The 12,622-nt window shown below is 38.1% G+C and overlaps 1 protein-coding gene across 1 annotated transcript in view; it reads right to left on the bottom strand.

Annotated features, from left to right (window-relative positions):
• The window catches only part of LOC306756576 (semaphorin-7A), a gene marked incomplete at both ends in the record, with an annotated part of 34,439 nt that extends 21,817 nt beyond the window's left edge, over positions 1-12,622 (bottom strand). Inside the window, 3 exons of the mRNA XM_079241361.1 lie at positions 2,809-2,871; positions 6,598-6,737; positions 12,544-12,622. Coding sequence (XP_079097487.1) covers positions 2,809-2,871; positions 6,598-6,737; positions 12,544-12,622 — 282 coding nt within the window. The remainder of the gene's footprint in view (positions 1-2,808; positions 2,872-6,597; positions 6,738-12,543) is intronic.

The following is a 12,622-nucleotide window of genomic DNA, read 5'->3' as shown; positions in this document are numbered from 1 at the left end:
TACCTGGAAGCTACACGTTACGTTGCTGTTTAACAACAGGGAAAGCAAATTATGTTTGCAAGAAATGAAAAAGCCGAGTCAGGCAACGGTTGAAATGGGTTAGAAGGTGGGACCTATAGCAGAGAAGCTGCTGAGAGATAGGATACACGCTCAGCTGTTTGTGTGACAGAAAATGATAATCACAACTCAGAAGTAATTTAATGATAAAAGACTTAAAGACTTGTCAAATGTTGTTAGAACTCAAATGATTCATACATATCATATCAGTCTCTAACTTGAAGTTACTGAAATAATCCACTTTTTATGACTAAAAACAAAAATGTGATATTGTAAAAAGATATTATGGTCAACAATTATTCAAATGTCTAAAAGGTCACAGATATAGTTGCTTTGACTTGCAATAACTGTAATATTGTTCCAGCAACGTAGCAAACATGGGCTCTATTATTACATAGTATCCAGTAATACAGACCTGTGCGTGAGTCAGCGCACACCAGCTGTGTATAAAGTAGGAGATGGCTGAGCAGCTCTTACTGACTGCTGTAGACCGGCCATGACTGTGATTAATACCGCAGCCTTGGGATGACACAGCTATCATAAGCGGGGCTGCAGCCACGGCTGCCCTCTGGTTGTTATGGCTGTGATATGGTCATTTTTAATGACTGTTGCAACAGTAATATGTGTGCACTGAAGGTTTTTCTTATTGAATACTGTTGTGAAGCTTATTTTCAACATTCAGTCTCCTTTTTTGCAATATACTGTTCTTAGATGCATGTCAGGTTCATGTGGCAGCAGATAGATAAGTCTGAAAACTATCCATCCAGTTGTTAGAGTCATCACTGCCAGTAAGAGAAGCTGCACAATCACCAGCTGGATTCTGTCAGATTTTTTTTTTATTTTTTAAAAGTGGATTAAATCTACCATGTGAAGAGTCCTATCGCTTTGTGGAGGGTTTCTCCTCTTACTGGCAGTACAATATCTCTAGACTGGACCAAAACATTAGCTGCCTGTCTGGATTAGAAGGACTATAAATCATATTATACTAGAATGTAGAAGTTATATCAGGCGGAAACCACATGGATTATAAGACATCTGATAAGCTCAACCAATTTCTTTTCAAAGGTCTATCACACTTGCAGCTTGTTAAATGTTATTACATATTTCACTACACACATAGATGTTCTATTCTTATCTGTTTTTTAAATTCTTGTTTGGTTAATTTTCGGTCTCTTTGTTTTCATATTCAGTTTTCTTAAAATGTTTGAACACCTATGATGCTTTTTAAATCAGGGGCCATGCTGAGACTACAAAACAGCAAAATCATTTCCAATGCTCATACATGCAGAATTGAACTTCAGTAGACCGCAAAATGGTTTATGCAGCTTTCCAGTGACTTGGGAAATTGGAACTTGGAGCTGGAAATAACATCTCAATTGAGTTGACAATATTTGCTGGTCTGCTAACTGGCTAGGCTACTTTTATTTGCAATGTAAATTAATAATACATCATGCTGTATTTTCTGCATACAAATACCACAGCAAAATATTTACTGGTATCGCTACTTTTCATGGGCATAGCAGTGAATTTTGTTTTTTTTAGGTCAGGGTTGGGGAGGTTCCTTCAGTCTTCACAATTGGAAATCTGACTTTGTCAAGCTTTCCAAGGTAATTTTCTGACTAGAAAGTTGGAAATGCAATTTTCAAGTTTAAATTATCGCGTCATGCGGCTTTCCAGTTGATATGGAAACGCTACATGCATGTATTTTTAGAAATGAGTTTATCCCTAACAAAAGTCATGAAAAGTGCTCAGTTTGCTACATTTACTTATCTGTAAAGACTCAACCAACGACTGGACCAAAGGCCTCCAGTGGCAATTCGGAATTAAGCAGAGGCCAGCACCCGCCGAGTCCAACCCCAAAATAACTCTATAATGTTTCTTCTCTGTGTTTTTTATAGGATTTTTATTATTTTATTTCTCATTTTGGTCACTACTCATCTATTTCTAGTAACTCTATATTTTTGTGTTTTTTCATTTTGTTTTGATTTTGCATGTTGTCTGGATGTTGTGATTTTATTTGCATGTGTTTGTTTTAAAAGTTTATAAATGTTTTGGGTTTTTTTTTTTTCCATTTGATCTATTTTATGGGTAAAAATTCTCAGAATAAGTGTGAAGGACTCTCACCTCAGCCAGAAGACCTAGTCAGTGATACATTATTGGGAATGATAACGGTATTGGAAGGCAATTTAACTCTCTGAACGCAACAGGATTCCTCCAAAAGTCTTGCTGTCACTTTTGGGGCTCTCCATACTTTTTCTCTAAAGCATCCAATGAGGTAAAAGACCTGAAAAGGCTTTCTCAGCTTCTGCCTGTTGAAACATCAATTTGAGACTTTATTCTCCATTTATCTCACTTAGTATCATTGTAGCTTGGATACTGTGGTGAAATCTTCATTTCCCCAGCCTTTCTATGCAGTCTGTTGCTCATTGAGTCTAAAACTGCTCCATTTACGATAAACTGTTAAATGTGTTGTCTTGAGGTGAAACTGTCTTTTGTGTAATATCATCTCATCTAAATTCACTTTCACCATCTTCATTTATCATCATATGTTTTATTACTTTAATTTTATTTTGTTGGTCTCCTGAGTCCTTAAAGATTCAAATTGACCTAAAAGAGGAAAATGTAATAAAATCTGAACATTGCAGCAGGCTCCTCCATGTGATGGTGAGGAAAACAGAACACGGTGTAGAAAGTATTGACGTGAGGGTTTTGCAGAAGTGATGAGGCTTCTGACAGCGAGGATGACTCTACCTCGAGTGGTGTGGCCTTTGCCTTGCAGGTGTCAATAGCAGTCTGGTCGGATGCCGCTGGGATCTGTGGGAGGAAGAGCTGTTTAGTTGGTGCAAAGTTATTTCCCACTGATTCAGTATGAAACAAAGCATCTAAAACACAATCGTCACAGACAGCATCCATCTTGGATAATACGCTTCTTGGTTGCTCGCAGCGTAAAATGGAATGTAATAGACATTTATTGTTCAGCTCATTTGTGGCATGCTTTCCCACCCTGCCTTGACACTATCTGAGATTTCTTTTTAAACCCCTAAAATAATTGCCATGAATTTATAGTTCTGCGTACAACAAAATGGGGAGCAGTAAATGGAGTTGTCCAAAAGAGTCAAACATTTTTAGTAAACTGCTGAGCTGTTTGGCCGCGACTCATTAAATTCTTCCCTGAAATCTGACTGGAAAGTGGATAACTGAGTTTTCTTACCCTTTCATAATTAATCTAACACTGCAGTTGTTGAATATGATAAATTATTAAAAAAAAAATATGATAAATGTGTCTTTGATAAATGACATTTAAAAGAAATAAAACCCTTACTGCTCCAATTTTATTTAACACCAAACGTTTGTCTTAACTGCTGTAGAAAGTGAAGCATATTTCTTCCCCTAACTCTACACTCCGTTAAACAAAGCACCACCATGCATAATTCAGCCTTTCAAAGTGTCACTTAGATGTTTTGAGAACTGTAAGTGCGAAAAATACATCAGCGTATGTCCAAACAGTTCCATCGCACCAAACACATCATCACTCACCTGTTTATCCACCCGTCATTATGTCTGAGCAAAACCCAACACTATGCCTGTGATCGTTCCAGAAAATGCACGGAGCTCTCTCTGGGCTGAACTAGGCATTAATAATCTGCTCAATTTGGTGGCTTGTCAGCACTGGCGGTATTGTCTCCAATGTGTAATCTTCGTTCTGCATTCACAATGTTAGCTCAGTCAGTTATGTTTCTTCTCTCAAAGAGGTAAGTGCAGCTTCATCAATGCATACATGACCTAACTTCCACAATCTTCACTGGGTTTTGGTTGCTGTTTGGGGTCAGCAGTAGGACGGCTATTATATATCTCCCTCTGCCCACCATGACAAATCATGCAGCCTTCATAACACAGCATTGCACAGCTTGTGGCAGAGGCAAACAACAGACAGAGCATAAAATTAAATAAATAACAATAATAACAGTGAAGCAGTTCATGAATCTGGATTTGTGTGGATAAGACATTTTAAAAGCAAACAAAAAACACTGAAGTTGGAAAGCAGGTATGTATAATACACATTGAACTGAGAGTCAATGAAAGACAAACATTAGTAGTGATGACCACAGAAAACACATTAGAAATATATAAATGATGTGGAAAATGTTGCACAACTGGCTCTATGTGTGTCCTGCCTGAACTGCTCATTGTTCTGATATGTTACATGCCATAAATTAGCAACCCATCAGATAGTATAGACATGCACTTTTAGCAAAAATATTGTTTGTTTGTCCACATCTTCAAAGAAGTAGCATCACAATCCATTGTTAGCAAGCGAGATGGCAACAGATCTAAAGGCTTTGTTTCAGGACAGCATCCAATTGCTGGGGGGGGGGGTTGTTTGCTGCATCTAAAATCCTAGCTGTCCAGCATGGAAAGTAGGGGTGCTAATTCCTCTAGCCACCACTTCTACCCTCATATAAGCCTTCTGCCTCCTCATAGGCCTATGAGATGCAGCCATCATAAACAAAGCAGATAGATAGATAGATAGATAGATAGATAGATGGGCTACCACAGCGCAGCAACAAAAACACAATGATGCATTGAGGTGTATGTCTTGTTTTTTGAGCAAACTGATAATCATTAATTGCTATTTATATATGCTTTCTATAAATACATGCTGATATTTCTAAAGGCTAACCTCTTTACTTTTATGTAAGATCTACGATAAAAACAAGATTGGATCAGGATCAGATTTATGAATGCCAGCTAATTTTATAAAAAAGATAGAAAACACTAATAAACAAAGCTAGGAACAATGTTAAAGAATCCTGCAGCAAATTTGATTTTGAATGCCATTCAAAATGTAGTGGGACTATATGGTGGCCTCTTGTTCCAGACGTATGCAGGTTTTTTGGCTCTGGTCCAGTAAAGACCCACTTTTTTGCTGCTAGTGCCAAAGCCGTAAAGCAGAGTGGTTTAAAGTTTGGCTCTAACTTTAAACTAGCACTAGAACTGTTTTGGGGATTCAATCCCCAAAGTAAGACAGTGAACATCCACATCATTATGCAAGGAGACTGTGTCCCTGCAGACACTGTGCCATTTTTTGAGCTCTCATCATGAAATTGTAACATTTGTTTGTAACATCTGGCATTGTTCAACAAACATTGCCTTTACACGTTATGTTGTCAGATTAGGTTAGCTCTGTGGAGAGCAGATAATCATGCGCCACTGCTTGAGTGATGAAATCAATCAAGAAGTTTCCAGCAAATAAGAAGAAGTGAGACAAACAATCAGTTTAGAACAGAAATGTTGATCAGCCAATTAAAAAGAAATGAAAATTGAGGCAGAAGGTGTGAAGTTTTCCCCTTTTATAAAAACATCTTACACAACACCACAGTCGTTCTCTAACCTCATCTTAGAGACGTTTGGTACCTTAATCAGGCTCTCTTCATTTGATTCTGATGCTGTTAGATGATTTATTCAAAGCTGATTTTTTTTTCTTTTCTCTTTAAACTGGGCCAGCAAATTAGAATTGACTAAATATTTACTGGTATGTAAACAGCGATGCACAGCTGTTCACCAGAGCAATGCAGAGGGAAAAGATTCCCCTGGTTTCCACTTGCCTGCAATCTTTATGCTCAGCTGAATGCCTGCTGGTAAACAAACAACTGAGTGGTATAGATCCACTTATCTAGTCCTCTACAAACAAGCCAATCTGCTAATTTCCACAAAGTTTGGACCAACAGTTTGCAGGAGTAGCTTTGTAGCTCTGGACTTAAAGACAAATTCCTCATTTCCACCTGCTTGTATCAAACGTACCTCAAAGTTTTGTCTGCTTCTTTCTATTCTTTGGTTTTCTGTTTGGATTTAATTTATTTTACTCTGTTGTAATGTTTCTTTAGTGTTTTATGTAAAACACTTTAAGTTGTCTTGTACATTAAATGTGCTCAACGGATAAACCTGCTTTTCTTTACAAGGACTTGTGCATAAAAGCTGCACAAAAAATAGCCAAAGGTTTGTTTTTATGGTGCACAGATGTTGTTCTTTACTCAACATGAAGATCAACAGGAACTTATAGCAATGTGTGCAAATGCTACTCTGTTTTCAGGTCTGATAAATGCATTTTAAACTTGTCATTTTTTACAGTGCATAGCATAAAATGGCATGCAAACTTTTGCATCAAACCGCTGTTTCTTCTTATGTGGCCTTTGGGGCTTGTCAATGGCAGATTTGTTGATTGCATCAGTTGTACTAAAAAAAAACTTTTATATGAGGTGTGTTTCCCTCATTCCTCTTGCAGGAGTGGAACTTTGCAGGATGGAATCATGAAGCTTACAATGTCTCCATTTCAGCTTCAGGACATCTTGACACTCTGTGCCAAAGTCTGAAGGCTGCTAATGATGTGATTTGACTGCTGGTTCATCGCATCTTTTACGTGTTTAAATATACATGTGGTTCCCAAAGAGAAGACTAAAAAAATATCACAAAGAGCCAAAAGAACATATTATTATATCATGTTGGTACGGATCAACAAAATGAGTGGAAATCAAGATTTACCTTCAGGTCACGAACACCTCGATCTGTGAACGTCAACACGTAGATCGCTGCCTGTCCACCAACATAAAGTGTGTCACTCCCTTCTTGGTGGTACATGCTGATGTAGTTCTCAGGTTTGGTGAAGTGGAACCTGGAGGGCTCTGAGTGTGAGAACAAAAGGGATTGGACAAGAATTTAGCTGATGGAAATACCTGGTCTGTCATTGATGTGTGGAATCATCTTGTACAGTAAACTGAACCCAGAAAAATGCAACCAGTGATCTTATTTTGATAACTTATATTTTGATAACTTAACTCTAGTTCAGTTCAGTTTATTTGCCATTTGCAGTATTTAAACCACATTGGAAAGCAGTAGTAAGAGCATATTAGACAAACATACAACACACGTAGAGACATCCTACAATAGAGTAAAATAAAAGAAATAAAACGCAGCATTTAAAGATGACTAAAATGATAAATGGATGAGGTGTATATCTGTGGCATTTTCAGAGTGCATTGTTTAATATTAGTTTTGCTACTAATGCATCACACCTACCTGTAAACAACAGACTGGTACTATAGGTGTTTTATTTTTCATCTGTAAAAAACATGTAAATCTCAAGAAATCAATCCCAGGAAAGGAATCTGTTTGGATACTGTTATAAAAAGATTCACAAGGTAGGTGTTAAACACAATAACAAAATATTATTGATTCAAATTTAGCCCCCCCTAAGCTCCTCCGACAGGTTGGATCAGTCTCGAGGTCCTCACGGCAAAGCGCCAAACCTCCCTGCACTATTGGAAGCAACTCAGTGTATCCTGGCATTGAACTGGTTTAATTTTCTGAAACACTTGCTCTAACTTTATTGCCCTTTGTGGTTTCTTTGTCAAACAGCGAGCCTTCACGGAACCCAGCATGGGTCCTACAGGGAAAGGGCATGTGCTGGATGATTATCGCTGAAATAATCACAATCAGAGTCTGTGCCACTGCAGACACCTCCAGAAAGCTCTGACACACAGTTCGGCATCTGACTCACATATCAAATCAGTCTCACACATACCTACACTGCAACTGTGCCTCTATTAAGAAACAGATTAAAATCACGGCTACTCTTTCAAAATCTGATTACACGCATTCAGAATTTGCACTCAAGGATTTTGAGGAACGTGACTCTGCCTAATGATGAACGCTGTGACTCAGATTGTCCTTTAAAAGAATCATAACTACACTTGAAAGCCTTTAAAAACCTGCCAGCCATTTTATTTTGTTTGTTTTCCATCCCACAAGCTCAGTTTTGATTTTCATTCCCCCAAAAGATGTTTTAGAAAAAAATCTCTTGTGAAAGCTCTGAAGCAACCATACCTCTAATGTCCTCCTAGAGATAAAAATTTCCCTCTCATCCTTGAAATGGAAAAAAAAGAGGCATCTGATCTGACAGCAAAAACCAGGATGCTGTCCTGGTGATACAGGTTGCTAGCCAACCAACTATGTTTCTATGGAAACAGAAGCCTTTATTGTTGGTGGGAATGTAATTGATGAGGCTTGTGAAAAGTAGACAAGGAGGTCCAATGCACTGTAGTTGTTAGACAAGGGCAAGATTTGACATTTGGTCATGATCAAACCAACAGATTCATATGAATACTTGCTTTGGCAGTTTGTGGGCAGAATCTTATAGCATGGCCCTGTTGGCTTTGTCTAATTATTCTTTCAGTCTGTAAGGAGGTGAGGTGGTAGGACCTGAACGCAGGACTCACAAACATAAGTGCATGATGTAATGACTTAAATCTGGTCTAATTATCAAACATTAAATATTAAGATTTCACAAGAAAACATAACTAGCACAAAAACTAAAGACTTGACCAGACTACTGACAAACACATAAACACACAACAAACTGGCAATGCTTAAAGGAAAACCTGACGCATGTGTATGGACGGGCTGATTATAAGAAGCAGGTGTGGTAATTAATAACCAAAAGCAGAGGAACAGGAAGTAAAGCAAACAGAATACACAGGGGGAAAATCTACTGAATAAAACAGGGGAAAAGACAGGACTAAAGAAATGACAAAAAGGCTGAATAAATTCTATTCTATTCTAAATGTGGAAAAATTAAAATAGCTATTGTTTGATAACGACGAAGCCCTACAAGACATCTAAATACTAAAGAGTCCAACCTAAACTTATTCAGCAACTACAACCTGTTAAGTTTACATTACAAAGGCTTGAGTTTGGCTAACTTAACTTTGGTAAAGCCCAACAAAAGTGAGAATGTGAAAAGGATTTGTGCTGCGCTTATTGGACTGTCCAGACTGGCCATATGGAAGTGGATGACATAAATATGACTTCTGCTCAAAGTACATGCACATACTACTACAAAGAACCAATCTGACTACATGTTAAAAAGTTTTATGACTTTTCTATCCTAATAGCAGGATGATGCTGAGGATGGCACAGCTCCTGTTGAAGAATGCATTCATAGAGCACAGCAGAAATTAGTTTCTGTTGACTTTACTTTATGTAAAACTGTGTGGACCATGTTTCCCAACTTCAAACCAGCTATTTTGTTTAGGTTAGAAATTTTAACCACTACTAGTAAGCTTGGTCTAAAGGCCTCTGAAGAAAGCAGAAATGGATCTTTTAAATGCAGAAACTGAACATGTCTCTGCATTTGTTCCACTCAGCTCCAAAGTTTTCCCTGTGGGAATCTGTAATTCCACTACAACCTGAGGATTCCTGTGGGACATGACAAATCTTTCTACTGGCATTAAGAGGCACCAGCAAGTAAGTTTACATGTAAATTCACCATAATAAATGAATGCAGTGTTTAATTTATAGATTTTGAGAGCTTTGTTTGCACTGGACAATCACAGATGCATCTCGTTTCATGGCTGATGGCTGGTTGAATGTAAGGAAGCAACTATAAGCAAATTTTAACCATCTTATTTATTCAGCTTTAAAGGGTGACTTATGAAGAGATGTTTCAAGTGGCATTTCTAAGGTTTGTCAAGCAAAAAAACAACAAAAAACATTTAGAATACTAAAGAACCACAGCTCAATCAATCTCTAAACTTTTTAAGTTTTCAGTTTGGCATTATCATATTGCTGCTTGCTGGCAAATTTTTCTATTGAAGATGGACTTCATGGTCTTCTTTTATGAGCATAAAAGAAGGCTTTTGGTGAGAAAAAACATTTTTAACCCAGAAAGATGGTCACCAAAAAACAGTGCTTAAAATGTTCTTAAACTAAGGATTCATTGTGATGTGTTTTTATTTTTCCACTCACTTCAAACACTTCATTTCTTTTCACCAAGCCTTGCCTGTTTTCCTGTGTTTTTGGATTTTCTCTCTGAATCTTTGTTTTTACTGTATGCATGTAATTGCTTGGTGATTTCAGTGCCATTCTCAATCATGCACACTAAGAGGACAAAATACAAACAATAAAATAAGGCTAGCATTCATTTTTTTATCTGTTCACTTCCTAATCCATACCCTAATCCTAAAGTAAGTCTAAAAAAAAGGTTTTTGCGTGATTTTTAATCCTGAACAAATGAGTGTTTTAAAGGCTTTGGTGTTGCTCTTATTGAAGCCACATGAAGTAATATTTAACACAGACACGTGGTTCTTATGAATATATGTAATATGAACGACTGCTCTCATAGCAACAATACCCACAGAGAGGCATCATCTTTGTGTGTGAGTCTGCTCAGCTCTTTAGGGTTTTTCAGCATTACCTACCAAGCTGATTTTTGGCTGTACAGTAAGGTCTACAATTTTACTGATCGGATTTTATCACATCACTGTGTTTTTAGCAGCAAAGAACTCGTCACAAAGAAAAAAAAAAAGCTCTGTTAAGCCAAACAAACATGACCAGCTTAGACACAAAAAGCTCTCGGACAAAAGAAAGCAGCTGTCTGGTGAGCATAATGTATCGTTTAGCTGCTCAGAAGTCACATTTCTCAAGGGTTGATGCACAAAACATGAATAAAAGTAGAATAAAACTTTAACATCGGTTCATGGAGTGGGCAGAAACACAGCTTTAAATTCTTTATGTTGTTTTAATACACATGCTTGAAGGGATGCGGTTAAGTGTAGTAGCTCTTTAAGAGGTTTTCATGGTAGATATTGATTATGAGTAAATTTGTCATCCCCTTCTTATTAGCAACAGTGTCACAATGACGTTTTCAGAAACTCCAGATGCACCTTATAAAGTCAGTCTTAAAGGGTGACTTAATCATCTGTATTATTTGCTGAGAGGTTGCTTCAGTTCAATAAGCATTTTGGAGTTTATGGGCTTTGGTGCTGATATTTTTCATGAAAGCTGTGCAATGTAGTAGGTTTATAAATGATAGTACCATTTAAAAACACGTGGTTGTAACTTGTTGTTCAAACATTTCCAGTTCTGGTTTCATCCAATGGACTGTGCGTTCTGTTACATTATGTGACAAATGAATCCACTCTTAAGCAGTCATAACAGGTTCAGTATTATTCTTTGAAATGTTTATTTAAATCCCAGATCTGTATTTACTGTATGCTATTAAAATTGTCAGTAGTCCTTCAGTGGAGACCACTTCAGAGGGGAAAGCGTGCCAAACGGAGACATTTTAGTAGCAGCCACTACCTCGGAGCTGTTCGAGGTCCTGAAAGGGCTCCAGACTGAGAACCTTTCATGGATTTTTTTTTTCCTGACATTTTCAACTTTGTGCGCGTTTCTGTCTGGAATTTCACAACAACAAATTTGATTTCTATGACATGCACGTCCGGGGACGTCATTTTTGCGCTTCCTACGGTGTTCATCCATTGGTAGAGGAGGGATACAGATAACTTAACACACAGCCCCCCATCTCTATTGATTCCTGAATATATTAGATGTCTGTGTGCGGCGTAAAAGGCGTGAGCGGAATAAATAAGGAGATGGCTTGGAATTTTCCACCCAGAGCTCTCCTCGTTGTCTCCTTTTTCTGCCTGCATGTGTTTAGACTGCATAACCATGGCGATCTTTTGTTTATGTTTGTTTGATTATTTATTTCATTTACTTATCATTTTGAGCTGCAAAGCAGCTTGCTTTTTTTCCCCTCTGAGCCGGTCTCCTGTGCTGCAGTGTGAAGCAGCAGCTGCGTCCCGCATTGCAGCTCCGCAAGGACGCGGGAGCTACAATGACTGTGTCAACCTCCAGAGTCATTTTCAGCGAAGACCGACCGCTGTTGAAAATTCACAGCATTCCCAGGAGGAAAAAAGAGGGGAAAAAAGAAAGAAAAGGCGCCATGATGCCCCTCTTGCCGGAGGAGAGGATGCTTTGCAGCGCATCTGGCTTACTCCTCACTGTGCGCCTGGAAGATTTGGCAATTTGACTAGACTAATTAGAGCTTGTGCAACCTACACAGGAGCATATAGTGAACTTGAAAAGAACTAAAATAAACAGAACAGTCGCGTTGTTGAGAAAACCAGCAAAAGCTACAAGTTGCAAAATTACACATTTATGTGACTCTGCAATACAAACCAGCTTAAAATGAACACAGATCAATAAAACTGGTAAAGAAACCACTCGAGTCACATGTGTTGCTCGTTGCTTTTTCTTGTGTGTGTGAGAGACAATACAAGACAATTAGTTTTACTCCAGATTCATACACCCTGTTCCAGCTTTTGAACATGTGTGCAGGGCCTGAATGATGGAGAGCCTAATTAATAACTGGGCTAGCATCAAGATGCACCCCTTTATTTAGTCCTCATAATTATTCTGTGTGGCTTTATGGACAAGAAAACGACAATAGCTTCAATTAGACGAATTGGAAACCAACTGAGTGCATCACTCTTTGCTTGTCCTCTTATTCACGCATCTTTCCATTCTTTCAAGCATTCACCCATTCACGCGCTCATGTCCCAGATAGCACAGCAGATTTATGGCCAATGACGACAAGAACAAGAGAATTGGCTGAATAAAAAGGCTAAATCAGGGAATATGGTGGCTTACCGTGCACAACAAATTTGAGCCGAGGTGACTTTCCGGAAACAACCGTGACAAAAATCGACATTAATATGAAAAAATTCAT

This window comes from Telmatherina bonti (assembly GCF_933228915.1).
Source record: "Telmatherina bonti genome assembly, chromosome: 5".
In the NCBI taxonomy this organism is placed as follows: domain Eukaryota; kingdom Metazoa; phylum Chordata; class Actinopteri; order Atheriniformes; family Telmatherinidae; genus Telmatherina; species Telmatherina bonti.
This window is presented reverse-complemented; position numbering and strand designations above follow the sequence as displayed.